Raw genomic sequence first — 16,496 nt, 5'->3', positions numbered from 1 at the left:
TTTCTACATTGTAGAATAATAGAGAAGACATCAACACTATAAAATAACACATATGGAATCATGTAGTAACCAAACAAGTGTTTATTCGTAAGATGAGGACTTGCTTTCATAATTAATCTCTCTCTCTCTCTCTCTCTCTCTCTCTCTCTCTCTCTCTCTCTCTCTCTCTCTCGCTCTCGCTCTCGCTCTCGCTCTCGCTCTCTCTCGCTCTCTCTCTCTCTCTCTCTCTCTCTCTCTCTCTCTCTCTCTCTCTCTCTCTCTCTCTCTCTCTCTCTCTCTCTCTCTCTCTCTCTCTCTCTCTCTCTCTCTCTCTCTCTCTCTCTCTCTCTCTCCCTCAGATACTGTTGAAACTGGCAACTACATGCACTACCAGTTCTCTGTTAACAATGTAAGTAGATGTTATTAATAATACCAAAACAAGTCAAATCTTACCTAAGATCAGTGTCTAGGTGTAACCTCATTCTACTGTATGTTCTCACTCAGGGCGAGTTGACCATCCAGGTGATGCATTCTGGGTACATTGACCCAAACAACCTGAAGTTTGAGAACATCACCGTGTTGGGAGTCTCCAGTCCCCCCGTGACTGTCAATGTTACCCACAACAACAACAATGTCGTCGTATCTACTTTCAAATATGATACCATCAAGCAGGTAACCAAGGCTGCTGTTGCTACCCAACATACATGACTCTCACAGATACAGTGGAGCGGAGGACCTTGAGAGAACTGCCTATCACTACTATCTCGCTGTATTTATCTTACCTTGGTGAGAATCCAAGCCCAACATAAGCAGCAGGAGAGGACACATTCACATAATTCAGTTCAAGGTTAGTCTTCCAGAGGAAGATATGGAAGTAAATTTTCTACATTATGGTCAGGAAAGAGGTACTAACATGGTGGTAGGTATGATAGAGGTATTAACATGGTGGTAGGTAGGTATGATAGAGGTATTAACATGGTGGTAGGTAGGTATGATAGTGGTACTAACATGGTGGTAGGTATGATAGAGGTATTAACATGGTGGTAGGTATGATAGAGGTATTAACATGGTGGTAGGTAGGTATGATAGAGGTACTAACATGGTGGTAGGTAGGTATGATAGAGGTATTAACATGGTGGTAGGTAGGTATGATAGAGGTACTAACATGGTGGTAGGTAGGTATGATAGAGGTATTAACATGGTGGTAGGTATGATAGAGGTACTAACATGGTGGTAGGTATGATAGAGGTATTAACATGGTGGTAGGTATGATAGAGGTATTAACATGGTGGTAGGTAGGTATGATAGAGGTACTAACATGGTGGTAGGTAGGTATGATAGAGGTATTAACATGGTGGTAGGTATGATAGAGGTACTAACATGGTGGTAGGTATGATAGAGGTATTACCATGGTGGTAGGTAGGTATGATAGAGGTACTAACATGGTGGTAGGTATGATAGAGGTATTAACATGGTGGTAGGTAGGTATGACAGAGGTACTAACATGGTGGTAGGTAGGTATGATAGAGGTATTAACATGGTGGTAGGTATGATAGAGGTACTAACATGGTGGTAGGTATGATAGAGGTATTAACATGGTGGTAGGTATGATAGAGGTATTAACATGGTGGTAGGTAGGTATGATAGAGGTACTAACATGGTGGTAGGTAGGTGTGATAGAGGTATTAACATGGTGGTAGGTATGATAGAGGTACTAACATGGTGGTAGGTATGATAGAGGTATTAACATGGTGGTAGGTATGATAGAGGTATTAACATGGTGGTAGGTATGATAGAGGTATTAACATGGTGGTAGGTATGATAGAGGTACTAACATGGTGGTAGGTAGGTATGATAGTGGTACTAACATGGTGGTAGGTATGATAGAGGTACTAACATGGTGGTAGGTATGATAGAGGTATTAACATGGTGGTAGGTATGATAGAGGTACTAACATGGTGGTAGGTATGATAGAGGTATTAACATGGTGGTAGGTAGGTATGATAGAGGTACTAACATGGTGGTAGGTATGATAGAGGTATTAACATGGTGGTAGGTATGATAGAGGTACTAACATGGTGGTAGGTATGATAGTGGTATTAACATGGTGGTAGGTATGATAGAGGTACTAACATGGTGGTAGGTATGATAGAGGTACTAACATGGTGGTAGGTAGGTATGATAGAGGTATTAACATGGTGGTAGGTAGGTATGATAGAGGTACTAACATGGTGGTAGGTATGATAGAGGTACTAACATGGTGGTAGGTATGATAGAGGTACTAACATGGTGGTAGGTAGGTATGATAGTGGTATTAACATGGTGGTAGGTAGGTATGATAGAGGTATTAACATGGTGGTAGGTATGATAGAGGTACTAACATGGTGGTATGTATGATAGAGGTATTAACATGGTGGTAGGTAGGTATGATAGAGGTACTAACATGGTGGTAGGTATGATAGTGATACTAACATGGTGGTAGGTATGATAGTGGTACTAACATGGTGGTAGGTATGATAGAGGTACTAACATGGTGGTAGGTATGATAGAGGTACTAACATGGTGGTAGGTATGATAGAGGTACTAACATGGTGGTAGGTATGATAGAGGTACTAACATGGTGGTAGGTATGATAGAGGTATTAACATGGTGGTAGGTATGATAGTGGTACTAACATGGTGGTAGGTATGATAGAGGTATTAACATGGTGGTAGGTATGATAGAGGTATTAACATGGTGGTAGGTAGGTATGATAGAGGTACTAACATGGTGGTAGGTATGATAGAGGTATTAACATGGTGGTAGTCGCTCTGGATAAGAGCGTCTGCTAAATGACTTAAATGTAAATGTAAATGTATGATAGAGGTATTAACATGGTGATAGGTAGGTATGATAGAGGTACTAACATGGTGGTAGGTATGATAGAGGTACTAACATGGTGGTAGGTATGATAGAGGTACTAACATGGTGGTACATATGATAGAGGTACTAACATGGTGGTAGGTAGGTATGATAGAGGTACTAACATGGTGGTACATATGATAGAGGTATTAACATGGTGGTAGGTATGATAGAGGTACTAACATGGTGGTAGGTAGGTATGATAGAGGTACTAACATGGTGGTACATATGATAGAGGTACTAACATGGTGTTAGGTAGGTATGATAGAGGTACTAACATGGTGGTACATATGATAGAGGTATTAACATGGTGGTAGGTATGATAGAGGTACTAACATGGTGGTAGGTAGGTATGATAGAGGTAATAACATGGTGGTACTTATGATAGAGGTACTAACATGGTGGTAGGTAGGTATGATAGAGGTACTAACATGGTGGTACATATGATAGAGGTATTAACATGGTGGTAGGTATGATAGAGGTATTAACATGGTGGTAGGTAGGTATGATAGAGGTACTAACATGGTGGTACATATGATAGAGGTACTAACATGGTGGTAGGTAGGTATGATAGAGGTACTAACACGGTGGTAGGTATGATAGTGGTACTAACATGGTGGTAGGTAGGTATGATAGAGGTACTAACATGGTGGTAGGTATGATAGAGGTATTAACATAGTGGTAGGTATGATAGAGGTATTAACATGGTGGTAGGTATGATAGAGGTATTAACATGGTGGTAGGTAGGTATGATAGTGGTACTAACATGGTGGTAGATATGATAGTGGTACTAACATGGTGGTAGGTAGGTATGATAGTGGTACTAACATGGTGGTAGGTATGTATGATAGAGGTACTAACATGGTGGTAGGTATGATAGAGGTACTAACACGGTGGTAGGTATGATAGTGGTACTAACATGGTGGTAGGTAGGTATGATAGAGGTACTAACATGGTGGTAGGTATGATAGAGGTATTAACATAGTGGTAGGTATGATAGAGGTATTAACATGGTGGTAGGTATGATAGAGGTATTAACATGGTGGTAGGTATGTATGATAGAGGTACTAACATGGTGGTAGGTATGATAGAGGTACTAACATGGTGGTAGGTAGGTATGATAGAGGTATTAACATGGTGGTAGGTATGATAGAGGTATTAACATGGTGGTAGGTAGGTATGATAGTGGTACTAACATGGTGGTAGGTATGATAGAGGTACTAACATGGTGGTACATATGATAGAGGTACTAACATGGTGGTAGGTAGGTATGATAGAGGTATTAACATGGTGGTAGGTATGATAGAGGTATTAGCATGGTGGTAGGTAGGTATGATAGAGGTACTAACATGGTGGTAGGTATGATAGAGGTATTAACATGGTGGTAGGTATGATAGAGGTATTAACATGGTGGTAGGTATGATAGAGGTATTAACATGGTGGTAGGTATGATAGTGGTACTAACATGGTGGTAGGTATGATAGAGGTACTAACATGGTGGTAGGTATGATAGAGGTATTAACATGGTGGTAGGTATGATAGAGGTATTAACATGGTGGTAGGTATGATAGAGGTATTAACATGGTGGTAGGTATGATAGAGGTATTAACATGGTGGTAGGTATGATAGAGGTACTAACATGGTGGTAGGTATGATAGAGGTATTAACATGGTGGTAGGTATGATAGAGGTATTAACATGGTGGTAGGTAGGTATGATAGAGGTACTAACATGGTGGTAGGTATGATAGAGGTATTAACATGGTGGTAGGTATGATAGAGGTACTAACATGGTGGTAGGTAGGTATGATAGTGGTACTAACATGGTGGTAGGTATGATAGAGGTACTAACATGGTGGTAGGTAGGTATGATAGAGGTATTAACATGGTGGTAGGTATGATAGAGGTACTAACATGGTGGTAGGTAGGTATGATAGTGGTACTAACATGGTGGTAGGTATGATAGAGGTATTAACATGGTGGTAGATATGATAGAGGTACTAACATGGTGGTACATATGATAGAGGTATTAACATGGTGGTACATATGATAGAGGTATTAACATGGTGGTAGGTATGATAGAGGTATTAACATGGTGGCAGGTATGATAGAGGTACTAACATGGTGGTAGGTATGATAGAGGTACTAACATGGTGGTAGATATGATAGAGGTACTAACATGGTGGTAGGTATGATAGAGGTATTAACATGGTGGTAGGTATGATAGTGGTACTAACATGGTGGTAGGTATGATAGAGGTACTAACATGGTGGTACATATGATAGTGGTACTAACATGGTGGTAGGTATGATAGAGGTACTAACATGGTGGTAGGTAGGTATGATAGAGGGACTAACATGGTGGTACATATGATAGTGGTACTAACACGGTGGTAGGTATGATAGAGGTACTAACATGGTGGTAGGTATGATAGAGGTATTAACATGGTGTTAGGTAGGTATGATAGTGGTACTAACATGGTGGTAGGTATGATAGAGGTACTACCATGGTGGTAGGTAGGTATGATAGAGGTACTAACATGGTGGTAGGTATGATAGAGGTATTAACATGGTGGTAGGTATGATAGAGGTATTAACATGGTGGTAGGTATGATAGAGGTATTAACATGGTGGTAGGTAGGTATGATAGAGGTATTAACATGGGGGTAGGTATGATAGTGGTACTAACATGGTGGTAGGTATGATAGTGGTACTAACATGGTGGTAGGTATGATAGAGGTACTAACATGGTGGTAGGTATGATAGAGGTATTAACATGGTGGTAGGTAGGTATGATAGTGGTACTAACATGGTGGTAGGTATGATAGAGGTACTAACATGGTGGTAGGTAGGTATGATAGAGGTACTAACATGGTGGTAGGTATGATAGAGGTACTAACATGGTGGTAGGTAGGTATGATAGTGGTATTAACATGGTGGTAGGTATGATAGAGGTATTAACATGGTGGTAGGTATGATAGAGGTACTAACATGGTGGTAGGTATGATAGAGGTATTAACATGGTGATAGGTATGATAGAGGTATTAACATGGTGGTAGGTAGGTATGATAGAGGTACTAACATGGTGGTAGGTATGATAGAGGTATTAACATGGTGGTAGGTATGATAGAGGTACTAATATGGTGGTAGGTAGGTATGATAGTGGTACTAACATGGTGGTAGGTATGATAGAGGTACTAACATGGTGGTAGGTAGGTATGATAGAGGTATTAACATGGTGGTAGGTATGATAGAGGTATTAACATGGTGGTAGGTAGGTATGATAGTGGTACTAACATGGTGGTAGGTATGATAGAGGTATTAACATGGTGGTAGATAGATATGATAGAGGTATATTCTACCATGGTGGTAGGTAGGTATGATAGAGGTCGCTACTAACATGGTGGTAGGTAGGTAGGTAGCTATTAACATGGAAGGTTCTACCATAGAACCTACCATAGCGGTAGCGGTAGGTTCTACCATGGTGGAATGGTTCTACCATGGTTCTACCATGGTGGTAGGTAGGTAGATATGGATGATAGAGGTAGCTATTAACATGGTGGTAGGTAGGTAGGTAGGTAGGTATGTATGATAGCTGTAGCTTCTACCATGGTGGTAGGTAGGTAGGTAGGGTGGTAGGTAGGTAGGTGTGATAGAGGTAGCTATTACCATGGTGTTAGGTAGGTAGGTATGATAGCTGTAGCTTCTACCATGGTGTTAGGTAGGTAGGTAGGTAGGTAGGTATGATAGACCTAGCTATTAACATGGTGGCAGGTAGGTAGGTATGATAGCGGTAGCTTCTACCATGGTAGTAGGTAGGTAGGTAGGTAGGTAGGTGTGATAGAGGTAGCTATTAACATGGTGGTAGGTAGGTAGGTAGGTATGATAGCTGTAGCTTCTACCATGGTGGTAGGTATGTAGGTAGGTAGGTATGATATAGGTAGCTATTAACATGGTGGTAGGTAGGTAGGTATGATATAGGTAGCTATTAACATGGTGGTAGGTAGGTAGGTAGGTAGGTATGATAGCGGTAACTTCTACAATGGTGGTAGGTAGGTATGATATAGTTAGCTATTAACATGGTGGTAGGTAGGTAGGTATGATAGCGGTAGCTTCCACCATGGTGGTAGGTAGGTAGATATGGATAATAGAGGTAGCTATTAACATGGTGGTAGGTAGGTAGTTATGATAGCTGTAGCTTCTACCATGGTGGTAGGTAGGTAGGTAGGTATGATATAGGTAGCTATTAACAAGGTGGTAGGTAGGTAGTTATGATAGCTGTAGCTTCTACCATGGTGGTAGGTAGGTAGGTAGGTAGGTAGGTAGGTAGGTAGGTCGGTCGGTCGGTCGGTAGGTAGGTAGGTAGGTATGATAGAGGTAGCTATTACCATGGTGGTAGGTAGGTAGGTATGATAGCTGTAGCTTCTACCATGGTGGTAGGTAGGTAGGTAGGTATGATAGAGGTAGCTATTAACATGGTGGCAGGTAGGTAGGTATGATAGCGGTAGCTTCTACCATGGTAGTAGGTAGGTAGGTAGGTAGGTGTGATAGAGGTAGCTATTAACATGGTGGTAGGTAGGTAGGTAGGTATGATAGCTGTAGCTTCTACCATGGTGGTAGGTATGTAGGTAGGTAGGTATGATATAGGTAGCTATTAACATGGTGGTAGGTAGGTAGGTAGGTAGGTATGATAGCGGTAACTTCTACCATGGTGGTAGGTAGGTATGATATAGTTAGCTATTAACATGGTGGTAGGTAGGTAGGTAGGTATGATAGCGGTAGCTTCCACCATGGTGGTATGTAGGTAGATATGGATGATAGAGGTAGCTATTAACATGGTGGTAGGTAGGTAGTTATGATAGCTGTAGCTTCTACCATGGTGGTAGGTAGGTAGGTAGGTATGATATAGGTAGCTATTAACATGGTGGTATGTAGGTAGTTATGATAGCTGTAGCTTCTACCATGGTGGTAGGTAGGTAGGTAGGTAGGTATGATAGAGGTAGCTATTAACATGGTGGTAGGTAGGTAGGTATGATAGCGGTAACTTCTACCATGGTGGTAGGTAGGTAGGTATGATAGAGGTAGCTATTAACATGGTGGTAGGTAGGTAGGTGGGTAGGTAGGTAGGTAGGTATGATAGAGATAGCTATTAACATGGTGGTAGGTAGGTAGGTATGATAGCGGTAACTTCTACCATGGTGGTAGGTAGGTATGATATAGTTAGCTATTAACATGGTGGCAGGTAGGTAGGTAGGTATGATAGCGGTAGCTTCCACCATGGTGGTAGGTTGGTAGGTAGGTATGATAGAGGTAGCTATTAACATGGTGGTAGGTAGGTATGGATGATAGAGGTAGCTTCTACCATGGTGGTAGGAAGAAAGGTAAGTATGATATAGGTAGCTACTAACATGGTGGTAGGTAGGTATGGATGATAGAGGTAGCTACTAACATGGTTGTAGGTAGGTAGGTAGGTAGGTATGGATGATAGAGGTATTAACATGGTGGAAGGTAGGTATGGATGATAGAGGTAGCTACTAACATGGTGGTAGGTATGGATGATAGAGGTAGCTACTAACATGGTGGTGGTAGGTATGGATGATAGAGGTACGAAAATGGTGGTGGTAGGTAGGTGAAAGTGTTAGCTATATCTCAGACAGACCAGGGTTACCTACAGTTTAACCTGTCAGGAGGAATTTTCTTTACTGGGATTCGTCTATTTCAGCCACACTCATTGCTGACAGTTGTATTAAATCGTGCACACAGCCATGCAATCTCCATAGCGAAACATTGGCATTAGAACGGCCTTACTGAAGAGCTCATAGGATGCCACCTTTCCAACAGGTCAGTTTGTCAAGTTTCTGCCCTGCTAGAGCTGCCCCGGTCAACTTTAAGCACTGATAATTCAGGGCGGCAGGTAGCCTAGTGGTTAGAGCGTTGGGCCAGTAACCGAAAGGTTGCTGTATCGAATCACTGAGCTGACAAAGTAAAAATCTGTTGTTCTACCCCTGAACAAGGCAGTTAACCCACTTTTCCCCAGTAGGCCATCATTTTAAATAAGAATTTGTTCTTAACTGACTTGCCTAGTTAAAAATAGGTTCATTTAAAAAAATGTAGAGCAACAACGGCTCAGCCGCAAAGTGGTAGGCCACACAAGCTCCTGCTTCTTTCCTCGGTTGCAACACTCACTACCAAGTTCCAAACTGCCTCTGGGAGCAACGTCAGCAAAATAACTGTTCGTCGGGAGTTTCATGAAATGGGTTTCCATGGCCGAGCAGCCGCACACAAGCCTAAGACCACCGTGCGCAATGCCAAACGTCGGCTTGAGTGGTGTAAAGCTTCCCACCATTGGACTCACATTTTCTGGAGTAATGAATCACTCTTCTCCATCTGGCAGTCCGATGGACGAATCTGGGTTTGGCGGTGGCCAGGACAACGCTACCTGCCCAAATGCATAGTGCCAACTGTAAAGTTTGGTGGAGGAGGAATAATGGTCTGGGTCTGTTTTCATGGTTCTGGCTCCTTAGTTCCAGTAAAGGGAAATCTTAACGCTACAGCATACAATGACCTTCTAGACTATTCTGTGCTTCCAACTTTGTGGCAACAGTTTTGGGGAAGGCCCTTTTCTGTTTCAGCATGACAAAGCCCCCGAGCACAAAGCGAGGTTCATACAGAAACGGTTTGTCGAGATCGTTGTGGAAGAACTTCAACCCCATCCAACACGTTTGGGATGAATTGTAAAGCCGACTGCAAGCCAGGCTTAATCGTCCAACATCAGTGCCCGACCTCACTAATGCTCTTGTGGCTGAATGGAAGTGAGTCCCCAAAGCAATGTTCCAGCATCTAGTGGAAAGTCTTCCCAGAAGAGTGGAGGCTTTTATAGCAGCAAAGCAGGGAGCAACTCCATATTAATGCATAAGAACAGCCCTTAGCCGTGGTATATTGGCCATATTCCACACCCCATCATGACTTATTGCTTAAATATACTCTCTGTCTCTCACTTTGTCCCCCCACCCATCTCTGTCACCTATCTCCCACTTCCCTCCCCCCTCCTCTCTTGGTCCTAGGTGTTGTATCTGAGAGATTTGAATCTGACTCTGGGTCAGAACTACACCGTGCGATGGGACCAGGACAGAGATCCAACGCCAGAGACCCAGCGCTTTGACTGCTACCCAGAGCCCGACAGTGACGAGACCAAGTGTCGGGCCAGGGGCTGCATCTGGGGGGTGGGTCTCAAATACACACACACCCACACACACCCCCCACACACACGCACGCACACACACACACACACGCACGCACGCGCGCACACACACACACACACTCAGTTCCTCCAGAGGTATTTAATCAAAACACCCATGTTGATACTTTTAATGTCTCTCTCCTGACCAGGCGTCTGCCAATGAAGGCGTCCCGTGGTGTTACTACCCTGAGGACTATGGTTACACCGCTACCACGGTGACAGAGCAACCTTCCGGCTGGAGCTTCAACATCACGCGGAACGCTGGGCTCCGGAGCAGCGGAAGACCGGAATCTCCAGACATAAACCTTCTCAGAGTGGAGATCAAATTCCACAGTGCAGACCTGCTGCAGTTTAAGGTTCCTTCCCTCCTTTGACTGAAAGATTGGAATGACTCAGTTAGTGTCACATGGCTCTCATCGCTCTCTCTCTCTCTGTCTCTCTCTCTCTCTCTCTGTCTCTCTCTCTCTGTCTTTCTCTCTCTCTATCTTTCTATCTGTGTCTTTCTCTCTCTCTCTCTCTAGATCTATGACCCTACAAATAAGCGATTTGAGGTTCCTGTCCCCCTTAATGTCCCCTCCACACCAGAGACAGATGAGAACAAGAGACTTTATATCGTCCAGGTCCAAAAACAGCCTTTTGGCATCCAGGTCACCAGAAAGAGCACTGGCACATTAATGTAAGTGACCTCCCTCATAGCCACAGTCACTGGATGCTAACACCACCATAGATCTGAGAATGGGGTACAAACAATGACCATGCTGGTGAAGGATGAATAAAAATCTCTGTCTCTGTCTCTGTCTCTCTCTCTCTCTCTCTCTCGCTCTCGCTCTCTCTCTCTCTCTCTCTCTCTCTCTCTCTCTCTCTCTCTCTCTCTCTCTCTCTCTCTCTCTCTCTCGCTCTCGCTCTCGCTCTCTCTCTCTCTCTCTCGCTCTCGCTCTCTCTCTCTCTCTCTCTCTCTCTCTCTCTCTCTCTCTCTCTCTCTCTCTCTCTCTCTCTCTCTCTCTCTCTCTCTCTCTCTCTCTCTCTCTCTCAGATGGGACTCTGCGTTGCCAGGCTTTACCTTCTCAGATCTGTTCATCCAGGTGTCAACACGTCTGTCTTCAGATTATGTCTACGGCTTTGGAGAGACAGAACACACCTCATACAAACACGATCTCAACTATAATACCTGGGGCATGTTCACTAAGGACCAGCCTCCTGGGGTGAGTCACTCACACACACACACATGCACTGACGCACACACACGGTCCCAAACACAGTAGACATTATATTTCATTGAAAACTTCCTATCAGTGTCTGTTGGCATTTGACCAGATGGAGCAGTATAATGATGACATTCATAATGCCCACGCAGGGCCAAGAAGTCTGCTCATGGCTGCTTCATCCTGTTTAATTGTTATGACAACTCCACATGGTACTGCAGTGTGTATGTTCCCCTCTTGAGCCTCTCCTATGTGTGTGTCTCTGTGTGTGTGTGTGTGTGTGTGTGTGTCTGTGTGTGTGTGTGTGTGTGTGGGTGTGTGGGTGTGCTCGTGCGTTTTTGTGTGATTGTGTGTGTCGTCATTAGCTGTCAGTCCTTGTTAGAGCTAACAACCTTTCTCTTCTGACTCGTGACATCATGCCACGTCCTAATGCCACCAGGTCCCAGAGACACACACACACACACACACACAGACACACACACACACACACACACACACACACACACACACACACACACACACACACACACACACACACACACACACACACACACACACACACACACACACACACACACACACACACACACACACACACACACACACAGACAGAGACATACCTCAGAGCCATCACATTAAACATGAACACGTTCCTTTTTGTCATGGAACAGGTAGTAATGACTTTGATATTCCCAGTGGTAACATGTCTCTATCTCTGCCTCCACAGAGGGATCTCAGTAACCTGTCTCTATCTCTGCCTCCACAGAGGGATCTCAGTAACCTGTCTCTATCTCTGCCTCCACAGAGGGATCTCAGTAACCTGTCTCTATCTCTGCCTCCACAGAGGGATCTCAGTAACCTGTCTCTATCTCTGCCTCCACAGAGGGATCTCAGTAACCTTTCTCTATCGCTTCCTTCACAAAGGGAACTCAGTATGCAATATCTATCTTTTTCTCCACAGAGGGAACTCAGCATCCAATCTATATCTCTGCCTCCACAGAGGGAACTCAGTATCCAGTCTCTCTCTCTGCCTCCACAGAGGGAACTCAGTAACCAGTCTCGCTCTCTGCCTCCACAGAGGGAACTCAGTATCCAGTCCCTCTCTCTGCCTCCACAGAGGGAACTCAGTATCCAGTCCCTCTCTCTGCCTCCACAGAGGGAACTCAGTATCCAGTCTCTCTCTCTGCCTCCACAGAGGGAACTCAGTAACCAGTCTCTATCTGTGCCTCCACTCAAATTAACTCTGTGACTCTCTGATCTAATGCATAATTTTTAATCTCTCTCTCTCTCTATCTCTCCCGGTACAGTATAAGTTGAATGGCTATGGTGTGCATCCCTTCTATATGGGTCTAGAGACGACCGCCGATGCTCACGGTGTACTACTGCTGAACAGCAACGCTATGGGTGAGGACAACTCACACATTCACACACACACTTTATGTGCCTGGCCATATGCATTCAGTCATATATTCATTAATCTATGTATATTTATGTGAACGTGTGAGGACACTTTGCAACGTGTTAGCATATGTCCTTCTGACAGAATGTACAGTATATAACTTACATCATTGGAGACAATACTGCACAGCACACACTGAAAAGAGTCACATGCTTTTCTCCTTCTGGACCAGACTGAGTAAACAACAACAATCCCTGCCAAAGAACTTTCTGTGTCCAGGGCATGAAACAACACTGTTGTCACTTCAGCTGCAGGTGTTCTGATAGGATATAGAACAATGTTTTTCAGTCGTTCGCAGAATGACTGTCTGCTAAATGACTGAAATGTAAATGTTCAATGTAATGGTACTCAAATCAAAGAAAAATGTATTGGTCACATTAACATATTTAGCAGATGTTACTGGTCGCATGAACATATTTAACAGATGTTATTGATCACATGAACATATTTAACAGATGTTATTGATCACATGAACATATTTAGCAGATGTTATTGCGGGTGTTTCTCGAAATGCTTGTGTTCCTAGATCCAACAGCGCAGTAATAACTAACAATACACAACAAAACAAACAAATCTAACAGTAAAATAATGGAATTAAGAAATATAGCTATATCAGAGCGATCAATGTCTGAGTCCAGGGTTACAGTGCATTGAGAAAGTATTCAGACCCCTTGACTTTTTCCACCTTTTCTTACGTTACAGCCTTATTCTAAAATGGATTAAATTGTTTTTTTTTCTTCAACATCAATCTACACACAGAACCCCATAATGACAAAGGAAAAACTGTTTTTATGAAATGTTAGCGAATGTATAAGTATTCAGACCCTTTACTCAGTATTTCTTTGGGTATGATGCTACAAGCTTGGCACACCTGTATTTGCGGAGTTTCTCCCATTCTTCTCTGCAGATCCTCTCAAGATCTGTCAGGTTGAATGGGGAGCGTCGCTGCACAGCTATTTTAAGGTCTCTCCAGAGATGTTCGATCGGGTTCAGGTCCGGGCTCTGGCTGGGCCACTCAAGGAAGCCACTCCTGCGTTGTCTTGGCTGTGTTCTTCGGGTCATTGTCCTGTTGGAAGGTGAACCTTCGCGCCCAGTCTGAGGTCCTGAGCGCTCTGGACCAGGTTTTCATCAGGGATCTCTCTGTCCCCTGAGTGTTCAGTCTGGCTGGGCGGCCAGCTCTAGGAAGAGTCTTGGTGATTCCAAACTTCTTCCATTTAAGAACGATGGAGACCACTGTTTTTGGGCACCTTCAATGCTGAAGACATTTTGGTACCCTTCCCAAGATCTGTGCCTCGACACAATCCTGTCTCGGAGCTCTACGGACAATTCCTTCGACCGCATGGCTTGGTTTTTTCTCTGACATGCACTGTCAACTGTAGGACCTTATATAGACAGGTGTGTACCTTTCCAAATCATGTCCAATTAATTACATTTACCACAGGTGGGCTCCAACCAAGTTGCAGAAACAGCCCAAAGATGATCAATGGAAATAGGATGCATCTGAGGTTAATTTTGAGTCTCAAGGCTCTGAGGTTCTGAACACTTATATAAATACATTTGCCAAAATGTATGAAAAAAAATGTTTTCGCTTTGTCATTATGGGGTATTATGTGTAGATTGATGAGGAAAAAAATATTTTCAAAAAAATTGATAAAAAAGCTGTAAGGTAACAATATGTGGAGAACATAAAGGGTCTGAAGATGTCCTGGAGGACAGGCAGTGTGTACCCGGTGATGCGTTGGGCAGACCTCACCACCCTCTGGAGAGCCCTGCGGTTGCAGACGGTGCTGTTGCAGTACCAGGCGGTGGTACAGCCTGACAGGATGCTCTCAATGATGCATTTGTAAAAGTTGAAGAGGTGCTGTTGCGCCTTCTTCAGCACACTTTCTGTGTGGGTGGACCATTTCAGATTGTCTTTAATGGGTACACAGAGGAACGTTAAGCTTTTCACCTTTTCCACCACGGCCCCGTCAATGTGGATGGGGGTGTGCTCCCTCTGCTGTCTCCTGAAGTCCATGATCAGCTTCTTCAATTCGTTGATTTTGAGGGAGAGGTTATTTTCATGGCAACACTCAGCCAGGGCTCTCACCTCCTCCCTTTCTCACCACTGTTGCTAATCAGGCCTGCCACCGTTGTGTCGTCTGCAAAATTGATGATTGAGTTGGAGGTGTGCGTGGCCATGAAGTCATGGGTGAACAGGGAGTGCAGGAGGGGGCTGAGCACACACGTTGTGGGGCTCCAGTGTTGAGGATCAGTGAAGTGGAGGTGTTGTTTCCTACCTTCACCACCTGGGGGCGGCCCGTCAGGAAGTCCAGGACCCAGTTGCACAGGGCGGGGTTCAGACCCAGGGCCCTGAGCTTAATGGTGAGCTTGGAGGGTACTATGGTGTTGAATGCTGAGCTGTAGTCAATGAACAGCATTCTTACATAGGTATTCATCTTGTCCAGATGGGATAGGGCAGTGTGCAGTGTGATGGTGATTGCATCATCTGTGTATCTATTGGGGTGGCATGCAAATTGCAGTAGGTGACAGGTAAGGTGTCGTTGATAGGATCCTTGACTAGTCTCAAAGAGTCTCTCTTGATGACAGAAGTGAGTGCTACGGAGTGATAGTAATTTAGTTCAATTACCTTCACTATCTTGGGTACAGAAACAATGGTGGACATCTTGAAGCAAGTGGGAACAGCAGACTGGTATAGGGAGAGATTGAATATGTACGTAAACACTCCAGCAAATTGGACGCGGCTAGGGATGCCGTCTTTGCCGGCAGCCTTGCAAGGGTTAAGACGCTTAAATGTCTTACTCACATCGGCCACGGAGAAGGAGAGCCCACAGTCTTCGGAAGTGGCCCGCGTTGTTGGCACTTTGTTATCCTCAAAGCGGGCGAAGAAGGTGTTTAGCTTGTCTGGGAGCAAGACGTCGGTGTCTGCAACGTTGCTCGACTTCCCTTCGTAGTCCGTGAGACCCTGCCACATGCGTCTCGTGTCTGAGCCGTTGAATTGCGACTCCATTTTGTCTCTGTACTGACTTTTTGCCTGTTAAATTGCCTTATGCGTAACTGGACTGTCTGTATTCAAACATATTCCCAGTCACTTTGCGTGAATACTGCCATCTATCCACTGTTTTCATTTTGGATAGGCTTTAATAGTCACAATGGGAATAACATCCCCTATTCACTTCCTGATGAACTCAGTAACCGTGTCAGTGTATACGTCAATGTTATTCCCAGAGGCAACCCGGAACGTATCCCAGTCTGCATGATCAAAACAATCTTGAAGCATGGATTCCGATTGGTCAGACCAGTGTTGTGTAGACCTTAGTATGGGTTCTTCCTTTTTGAGTTTCTGCCTGTAGGAAGGGTGGAGCAGAATGGAATCGTGATCTGATTTGCCAAAGGGCCTTGTAGCCATCCCGAATAGGAGAGTAACAATGGTTGAGAGTTTTTTTAAGCGCGAGTACTACTGGTAATGTGTTGGCCGAACTTCAGTCGTGTTTTCCTCTTCAGTCGTGTTTTCCTCTTCAGTCGTGTTTTCCTCGTCAGTAGTGTTTTCCTCGTCAGTAGTGTTTTCCTCTTCAGTAGTGTTTTCCTCTTCAGTAGTGTTTTCCTCTTCAGTAGTGTTTTCCTCTTCAGTCGTGTTTTCCTCTTCAGTAGTGTTTTCCTCTTCAGTCGTGTTTTCCTCTTCAGTAGTGTTTTCCTCTTCAGTCGTGTTTTCCTCTTC

The 16,496-nt window shown here is 44.0% G+C and overlaps 1 protein-coding gene across 1 annotated transcript in view; it reads left to right on the top strand.

Moving 5' to 3' along the window:
* The window catches only part of si (sucrase-isomaltase), a 168,120-nt gene that overhangs the window by 88,446 nt on the left and 63,178 nt on the right, over window positions 1–16,496 (top strand). Inside the window, exons 23-29 of the mRNA XM_071360047.1 lie at window positions 339–388; window positions 484–651; window positions 9,942–10,100; window positions 10,267–10,473; window positions 10,639–10,793; window positions 11,151–11,319; window positions 12,627–12,723. Coding sequence (XP_071216148.1) covers window positions 339–388; window positions 484–651; window positions 9,942–10,100; window positions 10,267–10,473; window positions 10,639–10,793; window positions 11,151–11,319; window positions 12,627–12,723 — 1,005 coding nt within the window. The remainder of the gene's footprint in view (window positions 1–338; window positions 389–483; window positions 652–9,941; window positions 10,101–10,266; window positions 10,474–10,638; window positions 10,794–11,150; window positions 11,320–12,626; window positions 12,724–16,496) is intronic.

Source organism: Salvelinus alpinus, chromosome 22 (assembly GCF_045679555.1).
Source record: "Salvelinus alpinus chromosome 22, SLU_Salpinus.1, whole genome shotgun sequence".
In the NCBI taxonomy this organism is placed as follows: domain Eukaryota; kingdom Metazoa; phylum Chordata; class Actinopteri; order Salmoniformes; family Salmonidae; genus Salvelinus; species Salvelinus alpinus.
The sequence above is the reverse complement of the archived record's forward strand: the minus strand, read 5'-3'. Positions and strand labels throughout refer to the sequence as shown.